Source organism: Takifugu rubripes, chromosome 7, assembly GCF_901000725.2.
Source record: "Takifugu rubripes chromosome 7, fTakRub1.2, whole genome shotgun sequence".
NCBI lineage: Eukaryota > Metazoa > Chordata > Actinopteri > Tetraodontiformes > Tetraodontidae > Takifugu > Takifugu rubripes.
This window is the reverse complement of record NC_042291.1, coordinates 12,229,618-12,246,864: the sequence shown is the minus strand read 5'-3', so window position 1 is coordinate 12,246,864 and position 17,247 is coordinate 12,229,618. Positions and strand designations below refer to the sequence as shown.

At 46.3% G+C, this 17,247-nt stretch overlaps 3 protein-coding genes across 5 annotated transcripts; 2 read left to right on the top strand and 1 right to left on the bottom strand.

Annotated features, from left to right (window-relative positions):
* Window positions 1-148: 148 nt before the first annotated feature.
* LOC101071041 (trypsin-3-like) lies at window positions 149-16,807 on the bottom strand. 2 transcript variants are annotated; one of them, XM_011605567.2, is made up of 5 exons: window positions 16,647-16,807; window positions 16,399-16,558; window positions 16,071-16,324; window positions 15,865-16,001; window positions 14,863-15,436 (listed from the first exon to the last, which is right to left on the bottom strand). In XM_011605567.2, the coding sequence occupies exons 1-5, from the start codon at window positions 16,684-16,686 to the stop codon at window positions 15,287-15,289; spliced, it is 741 nt and encodes a 246-aa protein (XP_011603869.2). In that variant the 5' UTR covers window positions 16,687-16,807; the 3' UTR covers window positions 14,863-15,286. The 2 variants fall into 2 exon arrangements, with proteins under 2 accessions (XP_029695251.1, XP_011603869.2); XM_029839391.1 differs by lacking the exons at window positions 14,863-15,436; window positions 15,865-16,001 and adding an exon at window positions 149-941.
* LOC105416681 (zinc finger protein Xfin) lies at window positions 876-9,127 on the top strand. Its single transcript, XM_011605568.2, has 3 exons — window positions 876-1,014; window positions 2,916-6,432; window positions 7,352-9,127. The coding sequence occupies exon 2, from the start codon at window positions 2,960-2,962 to the stop codon at window positions 5,789-5,791; it is 2,832 nt and encodes a 943-aa protein (XP_011603870.1). The 5' UTR covers window positions 876-1,014; window positions 2,916-2,959; the 3' UTR covers window positions 5,792-6,432; window positions 7,352-9,127.
* Window positions 10,114-15,195, top strand: LOC105416680 (zinc finger protein 585B-like). 2 transcript variants are annotated; one of them, XM_011605566.2, is made up of 3 exons: window positions 10,114-10,215; window positions 10,872-10,997; window positions 11,333-15,195. In XM_011605566.2, the coding sequence occupies exons 2-3, from the start codon at window positions 10,881-10,883 to the stop codon at window positions 14,591-14,593; spliced, it is 3,378 nt and encodes a 1,125-aa protein (XP_011603868.2). In that variant the 5' UTR covers window positions 10,114-10,215; window positions 10,872-10,880; the 3' UTR covers window positions 14,594-15,195. The 2 variants fall into 2 exon arrangements, with proteins under 2 accessions (XP_011603868.2, XP_029695240.1); XM_029839380.1 differs by lacking the exon at window positions 10,872-10,997 and having other exon boundaries at window positions 10,124-10,215.
* Window positions 16,808-17,247: the final 440 nt, after the last annotated feature.

The window sequence follows — 17,247 nt, the reverse complement described above, 5'->3', positions numbered from 1 at the left end:
CCAACCAGTCAATCAGCACCACTCCTCTGCTCTGGCAGTGGTTTCATTTCCAGAACAGGGCAGCCTTGTGCATTTTTTTTTGCAATGTGAAAATACAACTCAGGATGTTCTTCTATTTCAATTTCAGTTTCAAAATATAACCAGGCTGTTTAGAAATAATGTTTTTAATATTTTTTATGCCATCTTGTGTACCCGTGGGGGCACCACTGATAGGAATAGTATACTTTATTAAGGAAATAGTGTGTATTTTCAGGTATTCCAACCAGCAGGTTGTGTCTTTTCACTTTTTTCCCTATTTATATTAACTTAAAAAATGATATATCGTATCACTACTAATAATAATGATTATTATTACAAATTTATCAGTGTCCCATTCGGGTATTTTAAAGGTACATCAATAAAAAGACACTTATAATCAACACTGCGGCTTATTTCCAGCTGTCACTACTCCTGAGCAGGATGCCTCAACACTCCTGTGTTGTGTGTCCATCACCTTTTTGCGTCCCCTGGAAACAAACGTCAATATCCGTTGTTGATCAGTCACATCGCTGCGTCCCTGGTGTATTATTATTATTATCCTTATTATTTTATATCCTCATTTTGTAGAGTGTGTGTTAACGCTCAATCAACCACAGCGGAACTTTTCCACACAACCCCGACAAACATTAAATACTAATTAGTGCCGGCAGTTTTATTTGTGGAGGCAGCGGAAGGGCTAGAATTTTTGGTAGTAGGCAGCGCTAAATGTTCCCCCCAGAGGGCTCTATTGCGCATGCGCTGAAGCTTCCTCCCCTGTTCGCGCCTGCAGCAGCTACTTGTCCGCTTCATCTGCTGTGCTGCTGGCGTTTCTCCTGGCACAGGATCATATTTGTCCACCACAGAACCGTGAGAAGCCTTGCTGCTTCCCTCTAGCGAAAGATGCCTTCTGCACGGGTAGATGCCTTTCTAGCGAGCTCTTCTGCCGACGCCATTGTGGCTTCATTTTAAAGAACAACATCAACGCCCGTGTTGCTGGTGAGTAACTTGCAGCAGGATAAAATTGGTGCTTATTTTGGTGAAGGTGCTCCATGGGTCGGCATTCCTGACGTTCGACGGTTCTGTGGCCTCCTCTAGGAACGTGGTCACCTCCTACCGATTAGCCTGGACTAGCAGCGTTTCTGGACTCCATGAACTGGAAGTACCGCAAATGTTTGGGAAAAGACAGGAGCTATTCTGCAAATACCAAAATAAATGCATTGATAATGTCCGGAACATGTTGACTGCAAGCTTTAAAAAGCTAGCATAGCATTAGCTATTGTAAGTTAAAAAGCTGTTTAGGCTGCCTTCACTGTTGACTTTTATCCGTCGGATGTATGGGCATAAAATTATTATGATTTTAAGCTAATGTAGCTTCATTTAAGTCCAGATTTGACTGCGGTACATGTGGGTGTGTTTCTAGTGAGTGTTAAAGGCATGTGCATGTTCAGATTTTGAGTATTTGTCTCGATATTGTGACATATATGAGACTGAAATTTCAAGTTTTGCGTACATGCAATGCCGGTTTTAGCACAATCGGGGTGTTTTTACCAAACAGATTCTGTAACATGTACCTGTGCGCCTGGGAGCAGTATGTCATGATATACTGCAACATGTCCTCTTGAAATGATTTTTCCCCCAACATTGGGACACAGCAAATCAGCTAAAATACTACAGAGATATTCATATAAATGAGTGCCAACAGGTGACCAATTTAAAGCCATCCAAACAATGTTCATGATCAAGATAGATGGATGGATTAACGAAAATGATTTAGATTTTTACTTGCACAACCTGGATGTTTGGGGGTGCATTTAAAATATGCTTGTGTAATTCAACCAATGGTCTCAGTCCTTCTGTTTACACACGACCGATGAACGCTGAACTTTAACCACGTTCAGCCCGGTTCACAAATTAGAACAGGTGAATATGTTACATTTGACGAATGGTGTTCGGAGGTGCATAAGTTGTGGACTTCCCAGTTTGGATTAGGAAACATCCAGGATGAGAGCAGAGGGGAAAGGGAATGGATCTAGGTGTCATTTAGGTTGGCACCCTCCTTTCAGACGGTGACTAGTGTTTAAGGCACAGCTGCTAACTGAGAAAGTCCGATTGAGGGGACACAATCATGAGCCGCATAGAGGTAGTTGCTTAATTGAAGGTGTTTCGTGCTGTTTGTGCACAACAAAGGAGCTGTGAACTTGTTTTTAAACTATGAGAAGTTGTGCATGCCAAACGAGCTCCAAGGTTTAACTGGAGGACATCAGTCCAACTTCTGCCATAGGCAGAATGCACACCTGTGGGCTGGTGGAGGTCATTTTTTGGCGGCGCTTCTCGTTCCCCTTATCGCAGAAAGCAGCAGCTCAGTCCCGCTGAATTGCTGACCAAATATGGGAGCAACTCTCTTGATAGTTCCTCCACTATTACAGATCAAAATGGCATATATCTAAGATGCGTCAATTAATTATGGCCCATTGTGTGTAAAAACCTTTTTATTTTTTATTTAAAAAAAAAAAAAAAAAAAGCAGAACACACCATATCACAAAAATTATTCACTTACCCATCCATATTTTTGAATTTGGGTGTTCGAATCTCTTCCACAGTGAAAGAATAGGCCACTCTCTGGCGCTCCGTGAATACCAGCATGGTGCTGTATTAAGAGTCCAGTTGTGAAATTTCCTCATTATCACATATTCCAGAGTCAGCTGTTAGTGGTGTTATAACAACGTGGATCCTTGTGGGGCGGCATTGTGCCAAGTGTCAAGTTTGGTGGAGGGAGGATTATAGTTCGGGGTTGTTGTTTTTTTTAGCACAGTGCAAAAATTTAAATAATAGCATTGACATTTTTGCCCATTGTCACAACATAACCTGTCTTTTTTTTCTCTCCTCCCCCAATGGAGGCGGTTCTCCAACAGTCCCTGGCTGCCGTGCACATGTCCCTTCCATGATGCTCGGGTTTCAGGGAACTTCTTCAGCATCCAAAACATATCGCTGCCCAGCATGTTCAGCAACCTTCACTGGATTGGCCTCCTTGCTGGTACATCAGGCATCTCATGCCAGCGCGATGCCAAAAGTGCCGGCTCCTGCCCAGCCCAATGCTGGCCTACACGATACATTGCTGTCAAACACAGAGCCGTCGAGCGAACAACCTCCGGCGAACCCCCCCCACCTGCCCGAGAGCCCTCCCTCTTCTTTTTTCATCTGCGATTGTGGAGAGGAATTTCATGACTTCAATCTGATGTTGGAACATAAACGATCACACGTTTCCAAAGGAGATCTAATGCAGTCACTGGGTGATGACAGTTCTGCCTTTGGAACGCGCTCGGAGTTCGGTCCAGCTGCGTCCCAGGCATCAGAGTCGGTCCTCAGTCCCCCGTCAACCTCAAGACCCCCAGCTGTTGAATTACCCACTGTAGCAGGTGAGAAACCAGATGTAAGCTTGGAGGATGGAGTCACCATGGAAACCACCGCTCAAGAACAGCATACAAGCCCTCGAGGGGTCACTGAGAAGCAACTCGAAAACGCGCCAGCTGCCACAGAAAAACCTCCAGAGTCTGCAGCAGACGAGGACAATAACTCTGGTCCCAGCACTGAGAAAAGAGGAAATTTACCCAGCAAAAATTATGTCATGAAGCTGGTAGCATCAGCATACATGAAGCAGTTCACACCCCCGCCGTATGACGCTCAAGATGATGAGGTTCAAAACGACGATGTTCACGACGGCATCGCCCCCGATGACGTCTCGCTGCAAACGAAACCGGAGGCGGCGCCCCCGATCAATGACCTGTCTATAGCCCAGTTAAGACGATTGCTTTCAAAGCCCGACATTAAGACAAAAGCTCCTTCCATCAGCAGAGTTCTGGAGTCCAGTAAGAAGAAGGTTGTTTCTCTGACTAAAATTTTGTCGCCCGTCGTGGTTCTTGAGACCCGTCAGAAACTCAAGGATCCCAGCGGCAGTTGTACATTTGGGTCGTACCAGTGCGGCCGCTGTCGTCGGCTCTTTGAAAATTTGGACAGGCTGACAGAGCATCACTTCTTGCACAAAAAAGAGAGGATCAAATGCTGTCGTCGTTGCAAACAACTCATCATTGGGCGGATGCCTCTACCTGACAAACACATATGTCCTCAGTTAGGTAACAAGGCCATAAAGCTGTCCAAATCCTTCAGAAACAGAGTCCAGTTTTCCCAAAAATTAGTCCCGTTCCACAGCTTAAGCAATACAAGGAAAGTTTTTTTTTGTCCATTGTGCAAGCACAGCTATGCCAGGAGGTGGAACCTTAAAAACCATAAGTGCCACGGGTCCGGGTCCTCTCTTCCTCTTCATGTCAGTTCCTCCTTTCAGAACGTGCTGGTAGGGAGCTCGTTTGGCAACGAAAAGAACCACGCAGACGGTTTAACTAATTCCCAGATGTCCAAGAGTGTTGGAGTTGGACCTGAAGTAACGTGTGACATCAAGCTAGAGTCGGCCTCGCCCCGCTTTAATCCGTCGCCACCTTCACAGTCGGTCTGGAATAAAACAGGTTTCTCCTCATTGTACCCCAAATCCCACCTCCTAGAGAAGCATGAGGATGTCCCACTGAGTGAGGAATCGGTACCGATGGGGGAGGAAAGCAGCAGCAGCAGCTGGGATGCACTGCAGGTCCATAATGAAGATGGTAAAGAAGGGCAGTGGACGATGCCTTTGGATGACGAGACTGAGATGCATAGCTCTTTAGGAAAAACAGCTAATGGAATAGAATTGAGCCAAGAAAATGAAGAGACCGCGTCTTCTAAGCTAAGTTATTTTATCAAGGAGGGTGTAAAGCGATACCCCTGTAATGGGTGTCAGAAAACCTACAGTCGAGCCAGCACGTTGAGCCGCCACCTACGGCTGTGCGGCTTTTGGCCACGTGGAGTTGTAACACTAAGTGGAGGTCAGGGTGCGCCTCTGTCCAACAGAAACCCCAAACCAACATTTTCTTGCTATGTGTGCGGGAGAAACTTTAACCGCAAAGATAACATGATGACTCACAGAGCCAGGTGCCAGCTGAAGCACTCGGTGACGAACGTGGACGCGACCACGCAGCCGCATACATCCGGCAATCCAGCCGACGGCCCGACCCAGGAAAACGACGGAGCCAACTGGGGCATCATGTCGCTGCCCTCCGTACTACCCAGGAGGGTGACGTGCGAGTGTGGAGTTGGGTTCACGTCTCCGAGGCTTCTCCTGGAGCACCTGCAGAAGCACGCGCAGGAGTCGTACACCTGTCCCACCTGTGGAGAGACGGTCGGTTCCTGGGCCGATTACGAGGTTCATCTGCACATCCACATGCATCCTCACCACCAGCTGCTGAAGGGACTGCAGCCACAAAGATCGCATCCCCTGTTGATCCGCTTCCAGCAGCAGCCACAGCAGCAGCCGCCTCAGTCGGCGCATCAGCCTCCGCAGGATCAAACCAGCAAAGCAGAACTGCCGTCAAACCCAGTGAAGAAGCAGCAGAGGGCCGCGTGCACCCGATGTGGCAACACTTTTGCCACCCGCTGTTCCCTTCGAAGACACTTGTCCTGGAATCGATGCAAAGGACTGCGGATGACAAATCCTTCCACGAACCCGCCCAAAACCTACCACTGCTCCCACTGCAACTCCAACTTCCCGAATGCCACCAGTCTTTTGTTTCACCAACGGAGCGGCGCGTGCAAGCCTGCCATTAAGCCGGTGCGTTGCCCAGTTTGTCTTCGTTGGTTCGGCACTGTGGACGGTTTGCAGAAACACCTCCTTACTCACAAACAGTCTTAGTCATCTTGGAGCTCTTCGCTTTGATGCAAAACTTTAGTCACACCAGAACAAGAGGTAGAGACTCCGTGCCAAAAAATAGAATGAGATTTTATCCTGAGGTGTCCATACTGAATTGCTGCGTTAAAGAACGCAAATGTTATTTTATATGCCAGTAAAACTGTCGGAGTTATTTTGAAAATGCACATTCATTTATGTTTTTTTTACACTTAAGAGTGATGGTGTAGCTTATAACTGTAAAAATGCTTTGATATAGTTTGAACTTTTTTGTTCAGTCAAGTTATTGACTTGATTTCATAGCATTGGTAGACTGTAAATGTTTGAGTATTTGGCAGTCAAACCTTTACCAGATCCATTGTGTAGCTTGTAATATCTGGTGTTAATAAATCTACCAGTACCTGACCTCATTTTGATCCATCTATTTTCTATGCTATTATAGGCATCTAAGGCATTTTGTATATCAGTTATATAGTATAGCATTTAAAATATGTAGGTTAGTAATGTTTGAATTTAAAATTTCATGTGAACTACATTCTTTATCATTTTTACATAATTGTGGCAAGAGTTGCCTATAAATTGATGGTGTTGTGTGATACTTTTGTACACTGCGATACTGGACAACATGAGGATGCACCCTGTTGAAGGTAATTTATTATGATGCACATCAGCCTTGCCATTTATCCTGAAGTTACCAGGAAGACGGACTCAAAATAAAATCTATCCAGTCTTGGAGCACCGGTGATCAAAAGTCTTGAGGTTCCATCACAAGGGAAAGTTTATCATTCTGCCACAACTCCAAAGGGCACAGTGTGCAAATGATTTTCCTTTACTAAAAAAACGAATTTCTTCTATTCAGACATGCAGTTTTTTTTATAAAAAAAAAAGGTTATTACTTTTTTTTCTTTTCAGGATTAATGGAAACAAAGTAAACTCGTTTTAAAGTGTAACAACGGACGCTAGGTGTCGGTGTAACGTCGACGCGCGCCAACCGTAGAAGAAGAAACCGAGGAGCGTTTCCGCCGTATATTTTCGTGCGGCTAATTTACTTGCTGGTACGAGTTCAAAACACCGGCAGATCTGCCAGATTCTTAATGTCGCGCACAGGGACAATCGCCAGGCTGTGGTTTAGTGAAACGTGTGTTATAGACTAAGACTGGGCTCTATCGGCACTTTTGTTTTACCAATGAAAGGTAATCCAACGTTATTGTCCGACATTAGCATTAGCATGGTGGGCTTGAAGCATCTCAAGCGCGCGATCTGCAAAATCAAAGTTAGTTTAATGAATAAGGTCAAATTTGATCACGTATACTCATATTTTCTAAGTTATGTGTAATCGTTAAGTTTATTGGGATCATTCTACTAATTCATGTTTCTTTTTCTTGGAAATGTGTAAAAAAAAAAAAAATCCCTTGTGACAACTTGGCTTTTTTTTTTTCTTTTAGCATAACTGGCCAAGTGCGGGGAAAGTTTTAATTACCAAATTATGTGAAGTTTGTTCGAAATATATTGTTTTCATGTTTGGGTATTTTTGCTGGTATTAAGTCTAACATCTCTCTACATTAGGATAGTTATTGATCCGAGTTCAACATCATTGGCCAGGACGAGCCCAGCCTGATCATGGAAAGAGGGAGGCAGAAACTAGAAGTCCTGGACAGAGGATTCAGCCGGGAGTTGATGCTTGCTGGCCGTATATGCTTCAGCTGTGAGCAGATTTTTGCAGATCGGAAGTGCCTGGAGGAGCATGTATGTTCTGCGACAAGTTACATCTGCTCGTGTGGGACTGAGTTTTCGGAATACCAAGACATGCATGAACACAGCACAACACATGAACCGGGGCACCAAGTCCTTGATCATGAAACGATAAAGAAGCGCAGGCTGGAGAAATGCAAAGCTGAGGAGGAGCAACTGAAAAGGATCGACACAGGTGACGTTGTGTGGAAGGATACAGAAAAGGATGACGCAGCGTCGGTGTCTTTTTCGGCGAAGCCCAATGTCCCAGGAGCCGCGCAATATGTGGATACTCCACAAGTGCCTGACTTAAACCTGTCTCTACCAAAGGCGTCGTTCCATGGAGAACCTGTCTCCCAGACTGCAGATATGAAGAATATTTTTGCAAATGTAGGCGCCCCGACCGTGGATCTTTGGACATTTTACCAGCCGGTAGTGTTGTTACAAACCGAGAAGAAATTGAACAAGAAAAACACTTACACTTGCGGTAAATGTGGACAGTCTTTCATGACAAAATCTTCTCTCATATGCCACCACAACACTCACGTTGTGGACAGAGTGTCTGGTTGTATCGGGTGTGGGCTTTTGCTTTCAAGCAAAAAGTTGGTGCCTCGCTTCCATAATTGCAGTTCATCCAGCTTTACTACGAAATTTAAAATCATCACGGCGAGGCCACCGGGTCAGTCGAACACTTGTCGAAAAGGAAGTGCGTACCCGCATGCTGGGGCTCTTCCGACCACGTCGCCTTTCCCGGTGAGCCAGGACTCCGTCGCAGTGGACCAGCCGCGTCACATCCCCCCTTCGCTGCAATTTAAAAATCTCAAAATCAGAACATTCCCTCAAAGCAACCGGGCCCTTTATCCTGCTTCCTTCATGCAAGTGAAGAGTGATATATCCAGCGCTGCCTTTCCCCGAGTCACTGTCCATCCGCCCTCAAAGATCCACAGTCCAAATCTGGGCATGTCTTATAAGAGGAGGCTCAACGTCCCGCTGCAGTGGAAAACATCCTTAAATCCTACCTCGGCTGTACTGTTTAAACCAACAAGGGCACCCTCTGCAGCTAATGGGTTCAGGTGTCGTGTCTGTCACATTCCATTTGAATCGGCGCACCTGCTGCAGAGACACAAGTGCGTCAAAGCAAAGGAGTTCATGGCGCAACACGCGCGCAGCAGCAGGCAGCATTACACGCTGAAGCGGGTCACGCCAGGGACAAATGCAAGCCTGGCTCTGATGAACGGTCAGAGGAGGCTCCAAGTTCCAGCCTCTGCGTACATGAAGAAAAACATCATGGCCATCAATCTGAACAAAGGCCAAGGGGCTGTTCCAGTGAGTCGAAAAGCAACGGAGGACATCGACGATGATTGTTACATTGTTGAAAATAGTCCAGAAAAACCTGCAGAAATGATTTGTCAGGTAACCTCTTCGGTCCCCATTAAGACTTGAAGAACCCCACTACAGGTGCACAGCCGGTCTGCATGTCTGTTTACTGTTTCGTCATTGGATGAAGGGCCCTCCTGGTTATTCAGCATCCATGAATTAGGTTCATTGCATATGAACTGAATGGTTCCATCTGTTCTCTAATCTGGATCAATTAAAAAACAAACTGTACAACAAATGTGTATGTGATGGATTTTTTTTAATAGTAAACAGTCTGGCATTGGCTTTTGAAGGTGTAGTAAATGCTCCCATGTTTTATTGAACACAAATATTAGATTTATTATCTGACACGACCATGGTTGTCTCAACTGAAAGGAAACCCAATAAATGCTGGTTTAGTACATGTGTGGAGATGGACTTAAACCATGTGTTCTTTCCAGCTCTGTCAAATTTTAAGAATATGGTGTATGTTGTATTATTAAACTATATTTTCAAGCTCTGTGTATTGCTGTATATTCTCTGCAGTCGGTGATACAACTAACAAGATGTGTTTGAGTTGAATTCAAGATAATCAACATGGTCAAATATCAGAACAACAGTTTAACTGTCCACAAAGCGTTTTAGTTAGTTTTGTTTTTTTTAATCACTGATACTTGATTTAACTGATTCTTTTGGCCCCGATTTTTTCATATCTTGACCACTTTTCTCCGGAGCATTTCGTTTTTCAATTAATGTTATCACCACCAGAGGGCGTAGTTTGTAAAAGTAGATTCCCGACCGTCCACTTTTGATGATGTCATATTAATGGACATCCAGAAGACAGTGCTGCGTTCAGGTTTATTGTATATTATGGCAAAGCAAAAAAGTTTTCATTCTGATCGTTTAGCTAGGGTTTCCCATGAGTCGACAACACAACAGATTTGTAAAAAAAAATTGTGACAAAAACATTTTGAAAATATACACATAGAAATAGTACAGTGTAATTACAAATCATTTAAATTGCACAGTATCGGTATTAGTAACGTGTTTCAAGTATCGGTGGTGTCTTATGTACATTGACCACAGTCTGTTTTTTATTATTTTGAATTAGTTGTTTTGTTTTCTTTTGGATACCATTCCCGCAGAAAAAAAAGAATTACACAATCTATGCGGATTCCCCTGCCTACCAATAGCGCTTTTACTCGCAGTTCAGACGCAGAATTTCCTACAGTCCCTGAAGTGTCCTGTGTGCTCGGCGTGATTGACAGGTTTACTGTGTCGCTTGCGGGTGTTCATGGAACGTCTGACTGCTGCAAACTGCTCTGAACGGGAGACAAAACCAGGTCCGCATCAACAACGCAATAGACACTAAAATGCAAAACAGCCACGTTATGACGGAGCATGTTTAGTCTCGAGCTAGCTGGTTAGCATGAACGTCAGTCCGTGCATGGCTCCGCGGAGACCAGTGTTGACTCTGGCTGCAGTTTGTTTCCTCCCAGCGTTCCCATTCTGAAAATACTGCGATTCTGTATTAGTCATTAACGAAGTTCGTGATTAGAAATGACGATTGGTCAAGTTTGTTTGGTTCAGGGACACAGCCGGCGCTAATATAATTGGCCTAGGAGAAAATAACGCGTGGTTTGTCGTCCGCAGTCATGGCATTAAAAAAAAATAACAGTTGAAATCAATTTTCTGCTGTGTGCATCAGCCAAACCATCAGATGTCCTTATCAGAAGTGCCGCGCTTAAAAAATTACTCATGTGTTATTTCCTCTAATTTCAGTTTTTACGGGGAAACTAGTACAAGAAGTAAAATGAAGTAAACATGAGATGGAGTGAAACATTGGGTGACTAAAACAGTCCATAGTCTGATAATCTTAATAATAAACCGCCTCTTGCACCCTTTCAGTGAGATAGTTGCATGTTAATCAAACGTCTATCAGCAGGACTACATGTTATTATAATGAGTTCCAAACTCATTGTGGCTGTTTAATCCACAGACTTTTGACATGGGGAGTAAAGTGTCCTTCAGCAGAGGAGACAGTAGCCAAAATACAGTCTCTGAGTTTACATCTGTGGCGTCACGTCCCCACAGTTCCGAATGTTCCCCTTCGGACAGCACCCAGGTAGCCAGTGAGGCAGAAAACCTGACACATCACCTGCAGATGCATCGTGGACAGCTTGACTTTAACTCTGCAGTTTATAGTTGTGCTATTGTTTGTCTTTTGTTTGTTTTTGATTGTGCTCTTTTCTCTAAACGTGAGAGCATTCTGCAAAGGTTCGATGTAAACTTATGCCTTTTCTCTCATTTTGTTTTGTTCAAAATCTGTCAAGACCAGGTCATTAGTGAGACATTATAAATCTGCATTTGTTCATGTTGATTTCCTGTTGAGCAGCTTAATTTACAGATTTGTGCAGCAAACTTTACTTAATTCATGACACACGCTGTTTTTCTCCACAGATATATGAATACAATAGTTACAGTAATGAAGACTTGGACGGTCAGTGGTCAGAAGAAAAGAAGCTGAAAAGACTGACTCAACCAGGGAGTGAATCCAGCTCACCTGCAGAGTCTGGTGGCCTTGTTATCCCTGCAGCTGTAGGTGGGAAAGATTTCCAGCACAGTGAGCACAGGCTGTCAGAGGGGGTGATGGAGGCAAAGAAAGACAGCAAAAAGGTCTCCAGCACATCAGCAGACAGCCAAGAACAGCCTGCAAAAGCCTCAAGAAAATGTAGGCGCCACCAAAAAATGCCACTGTCGTCGATGGGAGACAGATCACACGAACAGTCTGCAGCTGCTTTGCTGACATGTTTGGGAAACCACAGCGATGGTAGCGTGCCCAACACCGCGAGTGCTCCTTTTACCAATCATTTGCCTGATAAGGACGTGTCCGGTCCTCAACCTGTCATCGATGAACATGATGATCACGTCCCTGCAAGACAAAGGACAAGGAGACAGGGAAGAGACGTTGCCGATGGAGTGTTGACGGATCCTGCCTTTTCCACTAATGCTAATGATGTTAGCAGTGCTAGAAAGAGACGGAGGAGTAAAAGAGATCAACACAAGGGCCGAAATACCCAGACTGAGAGCGAGGTGCACCCTGAGAAGACAGAACAAAGGGATTCATTGAACATACATCATGATAAAAGAGGCGGGCCCAGAGCAGACATAGAGCAAGTTCCGACTAAAGTGTTCAGATTAGAGGGTTCCCAGGAGACCCTGTCAGTGTCAAGACCTCAGATAGACTTGAGGAAGATAGTGGAACTGAACCCAAGACCTGACAGACAAGTGAAAATTACTGTTGGAAAGACGGCCCAGCAGTCACAAGAACATGAAGGTGAAGTGTTCACTCATCCAGCCGCTCGGCCTGAAGTTACTCCAGAGGGTTTAGACCGTATCAACTCATCAGGCAGTCAGCATGAAGAAGAGGAACAACCAGCTGATGCAAACTGCAGCAAGGAGGCGGAGCCAGGAGACAGGATTAAATCTGAAGAGAATCAGAACGTGCAGACCACAGAAACATCCATCTCACATGTGGCGGTGCCCTCAGGTCAGTCCTCTACTCTTCCGGAATTCCCCAAAGTCAAAACTGAACACAAAGAAATGGAATTGGACCGTGCACACCTTGAATCAACCTGTGCCAAATCTTTAGAGTCCAGCGCAGTTACAGCGGACAGCCTTTACGCTCAAAACAAATTCTTTAGGCGCAAAAAAGGCGGGAAGAGGAGGAGGAGAATGAGTCAGGGGTTCGTGCCGAGGTCGAATCCAGATGAGAGCGGAACAGTCGTGGATGCTCAGCAGAACCCGGACACCAGCGATGCCGGCACCGGGGACCCTTCAGGTGAAACCCTAAATGCCGTGTACACCAAAAAAGGAGGGAAAACGGTCCTGAAATGCGGGTTCTGCGGCCAGATCGTTAAATTCATGTCCCAGTTCATCATCCATCAGCGCATTCACACAGGCGAGAGGCCCTTTAAGTGCCTCGAGTGTGGCAAAGGGTTCAGCAAAAATTCCAATTTAAACCTTCATCTCAAGACGCACAGGAAGAACGACGCTCAGGAGACGTGCGCCGTGTGTGACATCACCATCCCCTGTGCCGAGTACTCCTCTCATATGAAGCTGCACGCGCCTGAGCAGGAGGATCTCAAACCCGAGCCCCGCGGCGCCCGCGAAAGCTGCCGAGCGTCCCCGGAAGAGAAAGAGAGGAAAGTGTGCCAATACTGCGGCAAAACCTTCCGCTTCCCCTCCGCCCTCATAAGGCACGTCCGGGTCCACACTGGGGAGAAGCCTTATAAATGCGACATATGCGGGAAAGCGTTCGGCCAGGCCTATTTCCTGCGCGTGCACGAGCTCACGCACTGGTCGGTGAAGCGCTACAACTGCACGCGCTGCGGGAAATCCTTCAGCCATTACAGCAACGCCAAAAATCACACCTGCCGGCCTTTGCAAACCAGTGAGGATTCGCAAGGCGGCAGGCACGTGAAGCCAGCGCTGACGTACACGTGCCACATCTGCAAGAACATCTTCGAGAGCCTGCAGGAGTTCAACAGCCACATGCGGGAACACACGGGGGCAAAGCTCTACCGCTGCTTGTATTGCGATAAACTCTTCGCCCTCCTGTCTGAATTCAGCTCCCACTGCAGCCACTGCCGAGGGGGCAGGAGCGCCCCCGGCTCGGTGGTTAAACAGGAGAGTAAGATGTCACTGATACAGTATGCAGCGCCTGCACATAGGTCCTCATCAGCACCCCCCCTCAAAGCTACCAAGTGTAGAACACAGCAGAAATGCCCCCCGAGCAGCCGTCAGAAACGCCTAGCCGACCTAAAGAAACCGTTCCAGTCCACGATCATCCCGGCTCACCCCCTCTCACGCCTGGTGTCAAAGTTAAACAAGCTGGACAACCGCTCGGACCCTCGCAAGTATTTATGCCCGGGCTGCGGGCGGCTGTTCCGGCACATGGGCCGGCTGCGAGCCCACATGCTCACCCACGCCCCGGGTCAGAGCTACTCCTGCGCTTGTTGCGGTAAGACCCTGGAGAACTGGAAGAAGCTGTGGCACCACCAGCGGGTCCATCGGCAGAGGCGCGGCCGTTTCACCTGTCCTCAGTGTGGGCGGGGCTTCCGCTTTGTGGAGCCGTACAGGAAGCACATGAGCGAGCACCCGGACTTTCAGTGGATACAGGTCAGGCCCAAGAAAGCCAGTCTGCCGTACCAGTGCGAGCACTGCCGCAGCAGCTTCAGGACTCTGGACCTGCTCTTCAGCCACCAGCTTTGCCACACTTCAGAGCAAGAGACGCACAAGGACCCCGACTTTGATTTATCTACGGAAGATACGCAGTCCAACAGGAAACTACACGACCTGCCTTCAAGCATTCATACAACGATGGTACGCGTAGAATCCCAGAAACTCAGCTCGTCCAAAAGTCCCGGGCCAGTTCGTAAGTCACACCGGACCCCCCAGCCTTCCTCTGTCCCCAGTTTAGATGGCAGTAAAACGCCACACAGGAGGCATTCAGCCCAGAACACAGGAGCCGGTGATGGAAGAAAGGAGCAAAGGCCAGTAAAGACACCCATCAGTCCTGAGCAGACAGTGAAAAGACTCACTGGCATTTCAAGCAAAAGCCCCTCGGGTGGGGTGAACTGTGCTGTGTGTGGCCACGTATACACCGACATCTCAGACCTTTATCACCATTATCTGCAGCATGCAAGGGGGGAGGTGTAAAGAAAGCAACTGGGCTGTCCATCTGCATCCCGATGAATGTGCAGAACAGTGTAGAAACGCTTAGCGAACTCCTCCAGAACTGTGCCAACCGGACTCTGATCAGAAAAGTGTCCTTTTTGTACATGAACATTTATTTATGCAAATCAGACAGCCACCAAATCCTCTGGAGTCCACCTGTGCTGAAGGCAGCACAACAGAATACAACCACCCAGCCCTTTAGAAAGAAGAGCAGGAAGTGGGAAATAACTCATCTCTGCGGGGTATCGAATCGGGTTAAATAAAATATTTAATTTAAATGTAATTTACAAAAAAAAGCATCCAGCAGCATCAGAACTTATATTCAGCCCATTTAAAGTCTTGCAGGCTTCATTGTGACTCACGGTTGGAGACAAAAATGCTTTTGTTTTAAAAAGGAATGTAAATATGGATGAGTTGATGGTTTTGACCAAGCTTTTGTGTTCTTGTCAAAGCTTTTCAGGTGGATTTTCAGTCACGTGATGTAAATGAAAAAGGCTCGGCTCCTAACGCACATTCCATGCTTTTTCTGCGTCCACGACAACCTGCAGGGTTTTGAAGTTCATGTCAGTAAACTACTCAATGCATTTCTGTCTCTGATTTCTCTTTTATGTGTCAGTTTCGAGTCAGTTACTGCAGCGCTTAAGGTTTATTAAATAACGCCAACAGTCTGCTGGGTTAGTTGGAGGCCATGGTGTCGCGGATCCAGCTGTTGTAGTTGCAGACCTTGGCGTAGACGCCGGGCTTGTTCTTCTGTGCACAACCGTGACCCCAGGACACCACACCCTGAAGCTGACCGTTGCACACCAGGGGGCCACCAGAGTCCACCTGATGGGACACAAATGGAGAAGACTCTTGTCCAATTAGATGTTTTCCCCTTTTATAAACAGAACTTTGATGCTCGTTTAGCACCATTCTTTGCAAAAAATTCTCCATCAGACTCAAGGTTTGACTGAATTAAAGACAATCCCCTTCCTCTTTAACTCAACTTCCAAGACTTTTTTAGATCGTAGCACTTATTAATCAGTGACTGGATCAAATCTCGGTGATGATGCATTCACTGAACAAGCTGCTTCAGAGACTGCACTTAAGTGGACTTTTCATTGATTCAATTCAAAATAAATGGAATAAACCGCTGGCACGACTGGTTAAAGAAGTCTGTTGTCACCTTAGAAATTCTGAATTTAAAAATATCTATTTCCGAGGTTGAAGTTGTAAAAGTGTGCTTTGACGATGGTGAGGAGCGGAGATTTTACCTGGCAGGAGTCTTTGCCTCCCTCAAGGAATCCAGCACAGAACATGTTGGGGGTGATTTCACCAGGGTAGGAGTTCCTGCAGCTGCTGTCGCTCAGGATGGGAGCATCCAGGCACATCAGGCTGTCAGGGAAGTCGACTGGAGAAGGCTGGTCATGTTAGCTTTCAGATCTGTTGCTTTGAAGATATCTACTAGATTTTCACTGACTTCCAGAGCTGCTGGTGTTGCCCCATCCAGAGATCAGGCAGGAAGATCCAGCCCTGGCACAGCCGGAGGGCAGGGACACGGTGCGGACGTAGCTGTTCAGTTTGGCGGGGCTGCTCAGCTTGATCAGCATGATGTCGTTGTCCAGGTTTTTGCTGTTGTAGTTGGGGTGAGAAATGACCTTGGCGGAGTTGATGAACTGCTCCGTGCCCTCGTTGACAGCAATGTTGTGCTCGCCGAGACGCACCTGGATACGGCTGCAGGCAGAGACGTGAGGGTGAAAGAAGGTCGCGACGTCTTTTCCGTCCTTACACCCAAAATCTGCACTTACGACTTGTAGCAGTGAGCAGCAGACACCACCCAGGTGCTGGAGATCAGGGAGCCTCCACAGAAGTGGTAGCCAGAGTTCAGAGAGACCTGGTAGGCCACAGAGTTCTTTCTGCACTCATAGCCTCCGACAATCTTGTCATCCTCATCGATGGGGGCAGCGTCTGGGCAAAATCAGCATTTCAGTCACTCCGCTGTCTCTATAAACGCTGCACGTTAGTTCAGACGGGCTGTGGAGGCTTTGATACTCACATGCTGCTGCGATCAGAGCCAGAACAATGAAGGCCTTCATGGTGATGCTTCCCTCAAAATCCCTCCCCAGCTTGCAGGGGCTCTTTTAAACCCAAGTGGCCCCTCCAATATTTCTGGGCCAAGGACACACTTTATCTTAGATCGTTGGTATCATGTGAAATGACCAGATGACGCTGTGAGCCCCCATCAGACCCAGAATATTCACTTTAACACTTCATAAAGACATTTAACAGGATGTACTTCACCAGCACTGGAAACGCAGCTTTACGGTGTGCTGAGAACATTTTTCTGATACGGAATGTCTTATTTATTTATCCAGGCACAGAGGATCTTCCCAATTTGAGTTGATGAATGCATTGTCATATGCAAAATGCAATAAATCAAAGCTTTTACTCAGATAAATGTCTCTGAAGCCAAGATAAACTCAGATGCATTACAATATTCAGATATCAAGTAGGCAGTTACGTAGGAGACACATTTTGGAGAACTGTTTGATTTAAAGATAAAATCTCATTTTACAAGCCAGTGTTTTATATTTCAGTTTCACTAAAACTGAAGAGTTTGATGCACTGTTGCATTGTGGGATTGATATCATGAAGCT